This window comes from Hemiscyllium ocellatum, chromosome 17, assembly GCF_020745735.1.
Source record: "Hemiscyllium ocellatum isolate sHemOce1 chromosome 17, sHemOce1.pat.X.cur, whole genome shotgun sequence".
Taxonomy (NCBI): domain Eukaryota; kingdom Metazoa; phylum Chordata; class Chondrichthyes; order Orectolobiformes; family Hemiscylliidae; genus Hemiscyllium; species Hemiscyllium ocellatum.
Genome location: NC_083417.1, coordinates 29,546,229 through 29,562,980, shown reverse-complemented (window position 1 = coordinate 29,562,980; position 16,752 = coordinate 29,546,229). Strand labels below are relative to the sequence as shown.

At 41.2% G+C, this 16,752-nt stretch overlaps 1 protein-coding gene across 3 annotated transcripts in view; it reads right to left on the bottom strand.

Moving 5' to 3' along the window:
* The window catches only part of piezo1 (piezo-type mechanosensitive ion channel component 1), a 339,923-nt gene that overhangs the window by 5,237 nt on the left and 317,934 nt on the right, over positions 1-16,752 (bottom strand). For all 3 annotated transcript variants that reach the window (XM_060838027.1, XM_060838028.1, XM_060838029.1), the window contains 5 exons: positions 15,508-15,600; positions 10,827-10,999; positions 10,028-10,150; positions 9,134-9,213; positions 5,693-5,897 (listed from right to left, as the gene is read on the bottom strand). In XM_060838027.1, the coding sequence (XP_060694010.1) occupies positions 5,693-5,897; positions 9,134-9,213; positions 10,028-10,150; positions 10,827-10,999; positions 15,508-15,600 (674 nt within the window). The remainder of the gene's footprint in view (positions 1-5,692; positions 5,898-9,133; positions 9,214-10,027; positions 10,151-10,826; positions 11,000-15,507; positions 15,601-16,752) is intronic.

Here is a 16,752-nt window from a genome sequence, read left to right as displayed (position 1 = left end):
ACAGGACCTGGCAGAGAATAAAGGGATAAGGACCATGCACAGGCAGATAGTACTAGATCAGAATAGCATCCTGGTCAATACAGACATGGTGGGCTGACAGACCTGTTACTGAGGTAAAAACAATGACTACAGATGCTGGAAACCAGATTCTAGATTAGTGGTGCTGGAAGAGCACAGCAGTTCAGGCAGCATCCAAGGAGCAGCGAAATCAATGTTTCGGGCAAAAGCCCTTCATCAGGAATAAAGGCAGAGAGCCTGAAGCGTGGAAAGATAAGCTAGAGGACAGTGGGGATGAGGAGAAAGTAGCATAGAGTACAATAGGTGAGTGGGGGAGGGGATGAAGGTGATAGATCAGGGAGGAGAGGGTGGAATGGATAGGTGGAAAAGGAGATAGGCAGGCAGGACAAGTCCGGACAAGTCATGGGGACAGTGCTGAGCTGGAAGTTGGAATTAGGGGAGGTGGGGAAGGGGAAATGAGGAAACGGTTGAAGTCCACATTGATGCCCTGGGGTTGAAGTGACTGAAGCGGAAGGTGAGGCATTCTTCCTCCAGGTGTCTGGTGGTGAGGGAGCGGGCGATGAAGGAGGCCCAGGACCTCCATGTCCTCGGCAGACTGGGAGGGGAAGTTGAAATGTTGGGCCACGGGGCGGTGTGGTTGATTGGTGTGGGTGTCCCGGAGATGTTCCCTAAAGCGCTCTGCTAGGAGGTGCCCAGTCTCCCCAATATAGAGGAGACCGCATCGGGAACAACGGATACAATAAATGATATTAGTGGATGTGCAGGTAAAAATTTGATGGATGTGGAAGGCTCCTTTAGGGCCTTGGATAGAGGTGAGGGAGGAGGTGTGGGGGCAGGTTTTACAGTTCCTGCAGTGGCAGGGGAAGGTGCCAGGATGGGAGGGTGGGTTGTAGGGGGGCGTGGACCTGACCAGGTAGTCATGGAGGGAACGGTCTTTGCGGAAGGCAGAAAGGGGTGGGGAGAGAAATATATCCCTGGTGGTGGGGTCTTTTTGGAGGTGACGGAAATGTTGGTGGATGATTTGGCTTATGTGAAGGTTGGTAGGGTGGAAAGTGAGCACCAGGGGTGTTCTGTCCTTGTTATGGTTGGAGGGGTGGGGTCTGAGGGTGGAGGTGTGGGATGTGGACGAGATGCGTTGGAGGGCATCTTTAACCATGTGGGAAGAGAAATTGCGGTCTCTAAAGAAGGAGGCCATGTGGTGTGTTCTGTGATGGAACTGGTCCTCCTGGGAGCAGATACGGTGGAGGCAGAGGAATTGGGAATACGGGATGGCATTTTTGCAAGAGGTTGGGTGGGAAGAGGTATAATCCAGGTAGCTGTGGGAGTCAGTGGGTTTGTAAAAAATGTCAGTGTCAAGTCGGTCGTCATTAATGGAGATGGAGAGGTCCAGGAAGGGGAGGGAGGTGTCAGAGATGGTCCGGGTAAATTTAAGGTCAGGGTGAATGTGTTGGTGAAGTTGATGAATTGCTCAATCTCCTTGCGGGAGCACGAGGTGTCGCCAGTGCAGTCATCAATGTAGCAGAGGAAGAGGTGGGGAGTGGTGCTGGCATAATTACGGAAGATCAACTGTTCTATGTAGCTAACAAAGAGACAGGCATAGCTGGGGCCCATATGTGTGCCCATGGCTACCCCTTTGGTCTGGAGGAAGTGGGAGGATTCGAAGGAGAAATTGTCAAGGTTGAGGACCAGTTCGGCCAAACAAATGAGTGTGTCAGTGGAAGGGTACTGTTGGGCATGTCTGGAGAGGAAAAACAGAGGGATTGGAGGCCCTGGTCATGGCAGATGGAAGTGTAGAGGGATTGGACATCCATGGTGAAGATGAGGCGTTGGGGGCCGGGTAAACGGAAGTCTTGGAGGAGGTGGAGAGCATGGGTGGTGTCTTGAATGTATGTGGGGAGGTTCTGGAGTAGGGGGGATAGGACAGTGTCGAGTTAGGTAGAGATCAGTTCAGTAGGGCAGGAGCATGCTGAGATAATGGGTCGGCCAGGGTGGTCAGGCTTGTGGACCTTGGTAAGGAGGTAGAACCGGGCAGTGCAGGGTTCCCGGACTATGAGGTTGGAAGCTGTGGTGGGAGATCTCCTGAGGTGATGAGGTTCTGTGTGGTCTGGGAAATGATGGTTTGGTTGTGGGCGATGGGGTATTGGTCGAGGGGGCAGTAGGAAGAGGCATCCTCGAGTTGGAGTTTGGCTTCAGCATTGTAGAGGTCAGTGCGCCAGATTACCACTGCGCCCCCTTTATCCGCTGGCTTGATGGTGAGGTTGGGATTGGAGCAGAGGGATTGGAGGGCTGCACGTTGTGAGGGTGAGAGGTTGGAGTGGAGGAAGGGGTAGACAGGTTGAGGCGGTTAATATCCCGGCAGCAGTTGGAAACGAAGAGGTCGAGGGCAGGTAATAGGCCAGCGCGGGGTGTCCAGATGGATGCAGTGTGTTGGAGGTGGGCGAAGGGGTCCTTGGACACCCGCACCAATCAACCACACCGCCCCGTGGCCCAACATTTCAACTCCCCCTCCAACTCTGCCGAGGACATGGAGGTCCTGGGCCTCCTTCATCGCCGCTCCCTCACCATCAGACGCCTGGAAGAAGAACGTCTCACCTTTCGCCTCAGAACACTTCAACCCCAGGGCATCAACGTGGACTTCAACAGTTTCTTCATTTCCCCTTCCCCCATCTCACCCTAGTTCCAAACTTCCAGCTCAGCACTATCCCCATGACTTGTCCGGACTTGTCCTACATGCATATCTCCTTTTCCACCTATCCACTCCACTCTCTCCTCCCTGATCTATCACCTTCATCCCCTCCCCCACTCACCTATTGTACTCTAATCTACTTTCTCCTCACCCCCACCCTCCTCAAGCTTATCTCTCCACGCTTCAGGCTCTCTGCCTTTATTCCTGATGAAGGGCTTTTGCCCGAAACGTTGATTTCGCTGCTCCTTGGATGCTGCCTGAACTGCGGTGCTCTTCCAGCACCACTAATCCAGGACCTGTTATTGAATGGTACTGTTCTATGTTCTATCACTGAATCTCACACTAGCAACAATCTTGCCAGAAACTGTACAGCCATATAAATACTGTGACTATAAAAGCAGGTCAGAGATAAGTAACAGTGGCAAGTCACTCCCCTCATGACACCCCAAAGCTCTTCCAACATTCACAAGTCAAGCATGCACTTAGCTGAAAGAATGCAATACCATCAAACCTCAAACAGTCTAACACCATCTTGGACAATGCAGCTCGTTTGGTTGGCACTTCACTCATGAACAAATAAAAACTAAACTTTTAAAAATCTAAACAAATGTAGTTACAATAATGGAGACATTTCATATCAAATAAACATAAAATTACTTCTTCAGAGCCAATGACACTCTCTAAGTAAATTATCAACTTAATACACTATTAAAAATCCAATTACATCCCAATGGTACTTTACAAAATCTTGGAAAAGTATTTTGTGAAAGAATAGAAGAATAGAAGTTCTTGTTAGTTCAATTACTTCTAATTGATTGCAGCTTGGGAGGATTGCAACAGCATATTCAATGGGTCACATTCCCTCTGAAATTAATTAGGAAGTACAAGTAATTTATTTAAATATAATCCTTCTTTTTGCACATTGCTTACATAGTAATTTAAAGAGAGTGTACATCCTTCATGAAGACGCTTGGATGTGTGAACATTGCCTATGGGGAATTGTAAAGTTACTGACAGCGACTTCTCAATTTCTGTAATTAAGTATACATGTACCAACTCCAGAAATTGATGTCAGCTTAAGATAAATAATGACAGCACACTATGACTTTTCTTTCCATTACAACCACAAAATCTGGACTAACATAAATGTAAGGGCTTTATTTCTCTCCTGTTTCTGAGGTAAGGAATAACGACTCTATGATACTTTTGAATATGAAATGTTACTTGACTAAGTATCTGAAATATATGCAAGTAACTTTGAAAAATCATGATTCAGAAACCCTTGAGATTTGAGGTAATAAAAGGCTTCAAATTTGGGAATTTGAGAGGATTTTATCCTGCGCAGGCTCACATTGCAGCATCTGGAAGATTGCCGGGCACAGTGAGATAGTTCTTGAAGCATATCATTTGCAAGGCTAGGATTTTAAAGATATTGAGGCCTTTAGTTTAAGATGACCCTGCAATTCATGATGATCCTTGCATTTTGGGAAAAGTCTGTTATTTCCTTTTCATGAGATGAACCTTTAAATCCAAAGTGAATTAAGATAACATTGCAAAGGGGTTTAATGGTTGCTTGGGTATGGAATCATTTTAAAGACATTAAACGGTGGTGGGCTTGTTATGGGCAGGAAAGCCAACTGAGAGCAGGGAATGTGGAAGTAGTGGTGGTGGTAGTGGTGGGTGGTTCGAAAAGTTGAATTCCTGTCTATTCTGAGGCAACAAGCCTGAGCAGTCACATTTCAGAAATGAGCATTTGTGTGAAGAGAAGAAAGATAAGCTTTCTCCAAATAAATGAGCTCTTTGTTCGGCAGTAAGAAGAAAATACAACTGATGTTCTTAGTGAAACCATGTTTGAACAAACCGAAAGAGACCGATATCCTAAACGGTGTGTGACAAAAACAGGCATGATGAAGACCTGAGCATTTGTATCAGAGCACCAAACTGTGTGTATTGGCTATCATTTGTTGAAAAGGAATTATAGACAGCGACACCATCAGGACTGTCAAGCCACAAGTGCAAGGGATCTGGCGTGTGTGCCTGGTCAGTATTAGCCATATCTGAGAATCATGGATGTGGCTGCCAGTAAAACCAATGAAGACAATATGTATTTAGTCTTATGTACTAAAGGCCAAATTACAAAGTGCGATTAAATGTGGGGTAGGCAATGGCCTGGTGATATAATTGCTAGTCTATCAATCTAGATGCCCAGGTAATGTTCTGGAAACCTGGGTTCAAATCCCGCCAGGACAGATGGTGGAATTTGAATTCAATAATAAACTAGAAGGAAGAGTTTAATGACGACCATGAAACCATTGCAGAATGTCAGGGAAAACCTCATGTACTTCACTAATGTCCTTTATGAAAGGAAATCCTTACCTGGTCTGGCCTACATGTAACTCCAAACTCTCAGGTGATTCTTAACTGTTCACTGGACAATAAATGCTGGTCCAGCCAATGATACCCATATTCCATGAATAAGTAAATAAAAATATTTGAGCAGAAAGTGATGCAACTGTTTGTGACTATACTAAACACATCTTTGCTGCAATTACAATTAAAAAGTGAAAGTAACCTTTTTACTTGGAAGATTATTTACCAATTCATGTTTGAAGTAGGTTTTTTTAGTCGATTTGTTACAATAAAAGTGCTTAAAATCTTGTCCATCAGTTTTCTTTTGATTGGTAATGAGGGGATTTCTTTCTATTAAAAAACTATTGGGCTCTATAAGGTAACAAATACTTAATGAATGTGCTCGGTAGCCAGTTACAATTGCATTGGGATTCTAATGACTTTGGAAGAACTTGATGTACATGCAGTTTTGATTATTGGTAATTTGATTAAATACATTTTGAAATTTATCAAAAACAAATTAGTGAAGATCGTATCTTGATATTTAATTAATTTCCGTTTCACCTACTATATTATTTTCCAAAGCTTTATTACGTAAAAGAAACAAATGTTTCTATTACATTTCTGAAAGAAACATACCCATGTCCAGCGAGGAAGCCCAGGCTTGGTGGGCTGACCTTGTCATTGAAGATGATCATTTGTAGTTCATGACATTCATTTTGTTTACATTCTTCAGTCTTGGCCTGTATCACCCACCATTCCAAGATACTGTCTGAATCATTTGCATCCTTTCCAACGTGCCTTTGTAGTTCCATGGTCACATTCAGGTAGCTATTTTCATTATCTGTCAGTGGTGAAAAGTTTTTAATGCAGTAGTTTAGAAGTAGTAAAACTTAATAATTTGTTTCAAATTTGTATCAATATTTTCTTAATATGCCAAATCTTAAATAATGCACTTCATACAAGCCCTTGCATTCATCACTGTTGTAATAGAGGCTAATTTTGTGGGTTAGTTAGTGTGCAGCAAATCAGTTCCTATCATGACACCAATGTATAGTAATCAGTCCTAGTCGTACCTCCAGTGTGCAACTGATGCAATCAACATGCATACAATGGAAATCTAGTTGTCACAGCATACCACTAACATGCTGCCACAGGTATTCCATTATCTGCACGCATTAACACAGCACTGCAGTATGTGTTAAGATTTGTGATGGTCTGCTAAGTACTGCACATTCTTGCTATGGTGAAGTGTCACTCTAAAAAGGAGAGTAATTGAAGATTAGGAGGAGTAGGAGGAATAGGAAGAGGTAAAGAAAAGGACGATGCAGCATTGGCACCTCCTTTCAGACAGGGCTTTCCATGAAGAACTCATCTGAGTCTGGTGGCAATAACCACAACTCCGAAGACTCATTCATGAACAGTCCCGTGCTTCATCTTACCTCTCAATCTCAATGCTGGCTTGGCCTCATGGAAAAAGTAAAGACCCATAACAAAATAAACATTCCAAACTGATTTCATACATGAAAAAATGAACTGTTAAACACAAGCTAATAATCACCTGAGTACATTCCGTTAGTGCCTGTCATCTACTTGCCTTTGCTTCTCTCAGTATTGCTGTGCAGTGCTCGCCCGTTGTCTGCCAACTTGCAATGAATGAGATTGCACATGATCTTAGAACAACCTTACACTGGAAGGCCCAGATTTAGATTGTACCACCTTGACATTGGAACAGCAATCTGGATACACCAAGAGCACTGATGCTGTGGTGTGTGGAAAGTTAAATGCTGTCATCCAATCAGAGAACAGTGTTACCATTCTCAATGGAGCTCTACAGCTCCCGCATACAGCAGATTGAGGCATTGCTCTGACAACTGCTCTGACAATGTTCAAGCTCCTTTGCACGTTTATCCATAGGGGTGATGGCACGAGTATTAGAATGCATCACGGCATGCAGTCAGTGGTTGGTCTCTGTGGCTGCTACAATAAAAGCTGTATCATAATTTGCAAATATGTAGGGAGATCGCAGATAGTTATGAGAATAATAGGGTTGCAGTAGTAGGGGATTTGAACTTTCCAAACATAGACACATACTCCCTTAGTGTTAAGGAGCTTGCATGGGGAGGAATTCATTAAGCACGTTCAGGAATCAATATGTAGATATCCCAACTAAAGAAGGGGAAAAGCTCAACCTTCTCTTGGGACATAAGGTAGTGATCAGTGATCCATAATTCTATTAATTTTAAAAGAGTTATGGAAAAGCATAGGTCTGGTCCAAAAGTTATAGTACTAAATTAGAGTAAGGCTAGTTTTTATGGTATTAAGATAGGAACTTAACACTGACCACAGGCTTTCTGGCAGCTCTGTCAATGACTAAGTATTTTGTTCTGTATCTTCTTCTGCAGTCTGCCCAACAAAGTGGAAACCAGGCCAACTGCAGTGAAACTCATGTGGAACCTCACAACCTCACCATCTTTGTAGCCCCATCATTTCCTGGACCACCTCCCCCTGCCCCCCCCCATCTTTCCCCATAAGCTGCCACCTATACTCTCCCTGCTCTGGCTAGTCGCTCGTTCATAATGTTACCATTCAGATTCCATCTCTATGCTATTCTATCAATTATGCAGGATGCTAATATCTCAGTCAGTGGTTGACAGCATGAGGTAGAGTGATGCTGCACGTCAGTGTCATTTTATTCTTCCTCCACTGATTGGCTAGGTAGGGTATCTGAAAGGGCAAATGCATAAGAAAACATTTGTGGTGCAAGAAATGAGGGAATATCATAGATGCATACATAATGGCATTTGCAGACTCTAATCAGAGAAAAATGTAGGATTATGCGGAAATGAGATTTGAGGAGAATGTAGCCATTTTTAATGTTTTCAATCCCGTTGCTGGCTGTGGCCTCAGCAATGGACTGTACAATAATGCCAATAATCTTTGGAGATGATGATGATTAGGATATTGGAGTGTGCCTGGTCTCCTCTGGTTAGCTGTTGTTGCTTCCAGTTGTATAGCACCCCGTACTGCAAGAGAGAAGGAGGTGCATCAGTGAGAGTCTTGCAATCTGTCTTGCTAATATGGTTTCTTTGACTGAAAAGCTGGCGATGTGCACAAACTGTTTTTATAAAGCTTGCAGTAGCTCTGTGTGCGTGTGTGTGTGTGTGTATATAATATATACACTGTTAATAGATAAATACCAGGTATGAGCCTTGATTGATAGAGATTCTTGCTGGGTGAGTTATAGGTGAATGGCCCTTTGTCTGAGGCAGCTATGGCATTTGAAGAAGAATTCACTAATCTAGTCATGTAAAATCATTCAACTTCTAACTCTACTTTCAGGTCCTCAGGACTTGTTTCCTGACATTGGCCTCTATGGCTATCTCTTCGATGTGTTTCCCTGGAAGATCTTGTGACTTCCTGTTGACAGGATATCTCTACTCTTTTCCACCTTTTTTCCTGAAAAGCCTCCAGTTTAGAATTCAAGAATCTTGGAAACCAATCTTACCAATTTTCTACCATCATTCAATATTTCATAGGAATTGCATTGGCTGAATGCAGAAATTCCAGGCATCTTGAAGTTACTGCAATGTCTATGATGAAGCTAACTCATGAGAGTTCATCATATCAGAATCCTTTCAGCTGCTTTTGGGGCTTTTAAATTTAGCACCTCCAGCAATGACACCTCAGATTTCTGTGTGGTAATCACTCAAGTGCAAAATTTAAGTCTCAAATATTTTGATGCTCAGATCTTGGATAGAGCTCTGAAACTAATCAATATCTGGGTAAAAATGGAATAACAAATTATGAATGGAATAAATATGTTCAACCTTGCCTTTCAATTAGGAACAACTTTCTACAGGATTTTATGAAATCTTTCAAAGAAAATGAATTGTGGCAACTCAAATAAAACAATGGTGGAGATAAAATATGATTATTTAGACTATGGCAAAACGAAACTGACATTTTGAAATGAAGAGCATTTGAATTCAAGATGAATTCGCTAAGTTGTCAGTAAATATTGTAATTTATCATTTTAAAAAGGGAAAGTTTCCGAACACTATAATCAAGTCATTTTACCTGGATACAGCTGATCAACAGGTTTTGCATCTGGCCCATTTGGAGCTCTAATGTACTTTGGTAACATATGTGAAATCAATCTGCAAATAAAAATCATACAAAAACATCAAACTAATACATTTTGTTTGATCTAAAGGAACAATTTTGCAATTTCTCTCTTTATCAGGGAATACTGCGAATATTGAGCATATTGTGCAAAATCCTGAATATGTGCACCATGATTTCTCATTGACTAAAACTAATGAAAGGAAAATCATACAATGCACATTCACAATGCAGTCCCTTTAAGCATGTCTGGCAAATGGTCCAGCATTTTTAATTGCCAAAATTGCCAATATATATTAAAATATATTTCCAATAGTAATTCTATCAACAAAATGGTTTAGTTATGCCCTTTTTATTTCTTTAGTAGGGTTTTAAACTTTCATCCCAATCCATTATTCTCAAATTTGCTATGATGTTTGATAAAACCATTGTGCTTACAATTCTCATGCTAAACAAATTCATGCAATTTCCACACAATACTAATACAGAACTCAAACTTAATAAATTTATTGGAGATCAAAGTATTGATAAAGAAACTCAGAAAGTACTGCAGAAACTCTGCACATCTGGCAGTATCTGCAGGGAGATAAACTGAGTGAACGTTTCGAGGCCAGTCTCACTGGCCAGTGCAGCTTTCAGTGCTGCCTATTTGCTTTCAGTTGTAACAAAGGTTCATTGAAGTTGAAACATTAACTCTGTTTTTCGCTCCAGAGATACTGGTTTGTCCGGCACTTCCTGGTTTTATTTGAGAATTCAATATTGCTTTACCACAGACAAGCTCTACGACAAGTTGACAAGTTAATAGTGGTACTATCAGCACTCAGTTGAATCAAACAAATAAAGGCATACACTGGTTCCTTCCGAATTCCTAGAAGAAGATCTGCCAACTGTTTCCGCACAGGGTCATTTGGTTCCAGATCAATGGTGTGCTTTTCTGATGTGTGCTCGTGTACTCCACCTAGACTCAGATCCCTAAAGACAGAAGGTTATTAAATATTATTCTAATTGGACTTTGAAAATTGATAAGAAACTCTCTATTCCTATAAACAATAATATTATAAACATCAACCTCTCATCTGAAACGAATAACTTTTAAAATGTCTCAAACCTACACACATTTTAACTTGCTTTATACCTGGTCTGGTTCAGATTATAGACTGAGTTACGCTCAAGAAATAGGACAAGATAAAAAGGGTACAAAGCAGGTTTTTCTTCACTTTTCAAATGGTTGCCATTGGCCATCCCTCCAATATAGGAAGACACCTACTCAGGGTGATGGGTTTTCACCATCTGAGTGAACAGGCTGATTCTTGACCTACAGGGTTCTGAGGATGTGAAACAACATGGTCCATAAGATAGTGGGATCCAAAGTGCAAGGTTTGCATAATTTTCTTCCATCATTTGCTGCTGCTCATTCCTTATTATTAAATTCTATAATAAGTAATACACTGACAAAAGTATATTTTCAGAAGCATATATTAAAGCCACACATCAATACAATAATACTTCTTTGCAGCATACACAGTAAAAGCTTATCGAATTTCTAAAGAATGTAGTTGTTGGAGCTCATGGTGCAGAGAGAAAGTCTTCTTTCATTTAAAAGATTAGAATTTTATCCCTCTAACTTAATATTGGAGAGCATTCTTACCTTTGAAAAGTCCACATAAGGCGAAGTGTCATCTCGGAGTTATGGCTGTTTAATTCAGTAATCATTGCCTGACGACTAGGTGGACTAACACTCCATAATGATCCTGAACTTCCTTCTATGTGTGCAGTCATGATATCCTCATAACCATAAAGTGTGATAAACTGCATAGCAGCCTTCAGGAGAGGACAGAAACTATTTTAGATGTCAAGAAAATGTACTGCTGCAAATTATAAAAGGACCAATAAAATGGAGATCTCACTGAAAAACTACTAGTCAAAAAATTGAAGATTCATAGAAAATTAGAAAACTAGCAATAGCTGATTAATGTAGTAAATGTGGTTAAATCTGACAGTATGGTACGCTAATGAGATAATAGACTTTATCACATGACGCAATCATACATCAGATGATTTTGCTCTCTCTCTCTGCAGCCTCATTGCAAGAAGCCAGAATAAGATATTACTTAAATAGTTTGAACGTTTTCCCTACCTCAGCAGACTCTTTATCAGCACAAGACCAAGAAAATATTGTAACATGTTAATTAACCCTTTCATAAAGGTGAACACAGCCTGGGTAAACAGCCTGATTCCAATTCATAGTTTTGATATAAAATAACTGATGTAAAAATAGGCCTTAATATTTCCTTTCTGATATGTACTTAGACTTGCAGCAGCAATGAGACAGAAGACTGATTACAATATAAACTGCAGTCACATTTCATCCCTTAACAGAAAGGTAACAAAAAAAAAATTGTTGGGATAGTTCCCTATTCCTTTGCAGAGAAATCACAAGATTGCTTAGACAAGGGTGTGAAATTGTTTCTGTAACTGTCACGATGCTTTCCTAACATGTTGAGAGAGGCACTATTCTGCTTGCCCTAATTCACTTTTCACACCTCTCCCCTTCTGTTCTACCTTGCACTAAGTTCATACAGATTCTTTCCTCTCTGTGTTCTATGTTGATAGAATCCCTACAGTGCAGAAAGAGGCCATTTGGCCCATCAAGTCTGCACCATCTCTCCAACAGACTGGGACCATTCGCCACAGCAGATTCGCTGCCACCAATTAGCCACTGCCCTTTGACCACCGAAGACACTTAGCCACTGCCCATTGGCCACTGAAGACGATTTGCCACCGCAAGTAAGTCGTATATTTTGAATATTGGCGGTATATAAAATTGTCGTTATGTTGGTTAAGGTAGTGTTTGCGTTGTTTCAGTAACAACTTATTTTCGTTACAGGAGAGTTTTTTTTAAGCTTGTATTTTTGGAACAGGAATTTTTAGTATGGAAACAGAAATTAATAGTAAACGTGGAAATAAGAAGTGTATATATATATATATATATATAAAAATAAACTATCCAAGAGTGATTCAAGTATTAAGTTTTGGTGATATGAACAAAGGGACTGATGTAATGGACGGATCCACATATTGTATATTGTATTTTAGCAAAAAGACTTGATGGTGTTCATCCAATATTGTATATACGTCTACCAAATAAGCAAAGTTCAACGTATGTATGCGTGTTTGAAATGGTGAAGTCCTTGGTACCTAATCCCAGACCACAGTATATCCATTATGACTTTGAGCAGGCAGCTATCAGTGCTACGAGAGATTGTTTTACTAAAGTTAGAATTAACCAATAAAATGATATTTATTTTACCTCTTTTTTAAAAAATCAATATGTAGTATACAGTTGTATAAATAAAGGGGACTGAGAAATATGAAAGAACCGGCGGAAATGAAAACAATCAGTATACATATGTATATATCCGGTGGCGATTAGTCTCCAGAGGTCAAACGACCCCAGTAGAGAAACGTTGGTGGCGAACCGACAGTGGCTAATCATCGGTGGCAAATCTGCCATGACGAATCGTCACCAACCCCTTTCCGAAGAGCATCCCACCCAGACCCACCCCCTACCACATCCCTGAAACCTTGCATAGATTTTTTAAAAAATTATGGCTAACTCACATAACCTGTGCACTCTGGAGCAATTTTTAACATGGCCAATTCACCTAACTTGTACATCTATGGACTGAGGGAGGAAACTGGAGCAGACACAAGAAGACCATGCAAACTCCACACAGACAGTCTGTCCAAGGCTGGATTTGAACCTAGGTCCCTGGTATTGTGAGGCAGCAGTGCTAACCATTGTGTTACCATGCTGCTTGAGAAAATATGCTGACACATTTTCTCCCCACTTCTCCCTGTGTGAATGAATGGAAAAGGGTGAATGCTGATAATGTTCTGGACCAGATGGGCCAGTGGGCTGAGAAGTGGCAGTTGGAGTTTAATTCGGATAAATGCGAGGTGCTGCATTTTGGGAAAGCAAATCTTAGCAGGACTTACACACTTAATGGTAAGGTCCTAGGGAGTGTTGCTGAACAAAGAGACCTTGGAGTGCAGGTTCATAGCTCCTTGAAAGTAGAATCGCAGGTAGATAGGATAGTGAAGAAGGTGTTTGGTATGCTTTCCTTTATTGGTCAGAGTATTGAGCACAGGAGATGGGCGGTCATATTGTGACTATACAGGACATTGGTTAGGCCACTGTTGGAATATTGCGTGTAATTCTGGTCTCCTTCCTATCGGAAAGATGTTGTGAAACTTGAAAGGGTTCAGAAAAGATTTACAGGGATGTTGCCAGGGTTGGAGGATTTGAGCAATAGGGAGAGGCTGAACAGGCTGTGACTGTTTTCCCTGGAGTGTCAGAGGCTGAGGGATGACCTTATAGAGGTTTACAAAATTATGAGGGGCATGGATAGGATAAATAGACAAAGTCTTTTCCCTGGGGTTGGGAGTCCAGAACTAGAGGACATAGGTTTAGGGTGAGAGGGGAAAGATATAAAAGAGACCTAAGGGGCAACGTTTTCACGCAGAGGTATGTGTATGGAATGAGCTGCCAGAGGATCTGGTGGAGGCTGGTACAATTGCAACATTTAAGAGGCATTTGGATGGGTATATGAATAGGAAGGGTTTGGAGGGATATGGGCCGGTTGCTGGCAGGTGGGACTAGATTGGGTTGGGATATCTGGTCGGCATGGACGGGTTGGACCGAAGGGTCTGTTTCCATGCTGTACATCTCTATGACTCTATGAAGGAAAGGAGTGAGAATGTGAATGCAGTGGAAGGAGCAGAAGAATATCAACATGACCAGAAGGTAGAACATAGTCTCAGAATTACTGCCCTCTCACTGATCTTGCCGGTGGTCAAAATGACTCATTCAATAGTACAAGGATTTGGAATAGCCCAACCATCTGGACTGTACCTGTTGAAGTCAGTACATCACTACTTCCTCAACAGCAAATGGAAACAGGCAATAAATGCAGGTCTAACCAAGGATGCCTGCACCTGTGAACATGTATAAAGAATACTCACAGGAAGAAATTCTTTAAAGATTCAATCCAGGTGGTGTATGTGCACAAAGAGTGCCATTAGGGAGAGAATGCCAACATTTTGACCCAGCGACCAGGAAGGAACAGCGACATATTTCCGAGTAGGATGGTGCGTAGCTTGGAGGGGAAGTTGCAAGGGGTTTGTGTTTCCATGTATTTACTGTTCCTGTCCTTCCAGGTGGCAGCAGTCACTAGTTTGAAAGCTTGCTAAAGTAGGATGGTAATTTTCTGAAAGCTATCTTTTGGGTGGTACATATTGCTGAGAACTGTGTGTCAATTGTGGAGCAAGTGAATGCTTAAAGTGGTAGACAGCATGTTAATCAAGTGGACTGTTTTGTCCTGGATGGTGTCAAGCTTCTTGAATGTTATAGACGTTGCACACATCTAGGCAAGTGGGGAGCATTCCATTACACTGCTGATTTATTCCTTGGTAGGTGTGAACAATACTCTGAACAAAACTGGAATTTGATAAATATATAAATTTTAATATGAAGTCAGTAAACCTTTTCTCTTCATGGGGCATCTAGAACTTTAAAATCAGAGCCAGGATATTCAAGCAAGGAGTTCCATAAAGAACATTAGAAATAAAGGAGCTCTGACCTCAAAGAATTTGAATTAAATGTTCAATTTTAGATAAAAATAACATGTGGGTGGGGGGGGGGGTGGGCGGGGGGGGGGGGGGGGGGGGGGGGGGGTGGTGGGGAGGGTGAATCATTTCCTTGAGACTGTTCTTGTATTCAATGCAATCATGGCTGACCTGTATCTTAACTGCATCTACCTCCATACATAACCAGTTTCTTGATGTGGTATGATTCTACAGAAGGTGATTGCTTAGCATAGTCAATGGATGTAAATTTTTCTGACATAAAATCCAACGCAACAGTCGTGGAGCCTGACAGCAAATATTTCATGATTGCTGCAACGATTGCTAATGTTTTTGCAGAACTGTTTGGTTCCATTCAAACAATGTAAAGTTCTGAAGGGTTCTATTTTAAGAAAAATAGGATTCATTCAAGTACCTCTCCTCAAAAAAGTTAAACCTTCATACATATCAAGAGATAAGGCCAGCCTAACATGGCCACCATCAAATAATAATCACCTCTTATTTTCCAGTTTGTTTTATTCTTTACTTTAGTGTTTGATTTTCTAGTCAATTGCTGGAAGGAAAATGTGTTTAATTGAATCTTACTTTCCTAACGTTAGCATTATATGCTTCGTCTCAAGAGAACTGATACATCCTTTGTACTGCTGGATTTATAAGATCGCAGAATTTAAAAAGAATCTTACTGGATTGCGTTCAAATGTTGAACAAAGGTCATCGTAATCCTTTTGATTGAATGGTTTTAGAGAATGTTGTTGAGCACTCATTGTAAACAGGGGCTGCAAACAAAGTGAAAGAAACATTTACTATATTCTTTATTTAATACCATTTCCCGAAAAAATATGGTTTTAAATCATGTCTCATTATAATAATTAAAACCTACACATCCTAAGTCAAAGATTTATTCAAAACAATAAGCATTGAATAGTAACAGTCTGATACTTTTAATAATGATTAGCCTTTTAGTCAACTGTAATGCATGATTTTCCTCTACTACATGAATTACTCAGACATTCCACAAGTTCCTTTTCTTGCGATCCACTACCAACTTGATTTTCCCAGTTTACCTGCAAATTGAAATCCCCCATGATCACTGTAACCTGGCCTGGAAAATCGCTAATGTAACCCTCCTCTTTAAGAAGGGAGTAAGGTAACAGATGGGAAATTTTAGGCTGATTAGCCTGACCTCAGTCGGTAAGATTTTGGAGTCCATTGTGAAGGATAAGATTTCTGAATACTTGGAAGAGCATGGTAAAATAGGGCAAAGTCAGCACGGTTTTATTAAGGGAAGGTCATGCCTGAAAAATTTGTTAGAATTCTTTGAGGTGGTAACGAGCAGGTTGGACTAGGAAGAGATAATGGATGTTATTTATCTGGACTTCCAGAAGGTCTTTGTTAAGATGCTGCACAGCAGGCTGCTGAGTAAGATAAGGTCCCATGGTGTTTGAGGTAAGGTACCAGCATGGATAGAAGATTGGCTGTGTGAAATGAAAAGCAGAGAGTGGAGATAAAATGATGGTAGCCAGTGACTAGTGGTGTTCCACAAGGGCCAGTGTTGGGAGCGCAAATTTTCACTTCATACATTAATGTTCTGGATGAAGGAACTGAGGGCATGCTGGTGAAGTTTACAGATGACTCTAAGATAGATGGAAGGACAGGTTGTATTGAAGAAATAGGAATGCTGCGAAAGATTTAAACATGTTGTAGAGTGGGCAAAGAAGTGGCAGATCGATTTCAATGTGGGAAAGTGTGAGATCATGCATTTTGGTAGTAGGAATAGAGGCATGGACTATTTTCTAAATAAGAGAAAATTCAGACATCTGGAATACAAAGGGACTTGGGAGTCCTAGTCCAGGATTCTCTTAAGGTAAACTTGAATGTTGTGTCGGTAATTAGGAAAGTAAATAGAGTGTTGTTACTCATCTTGAACT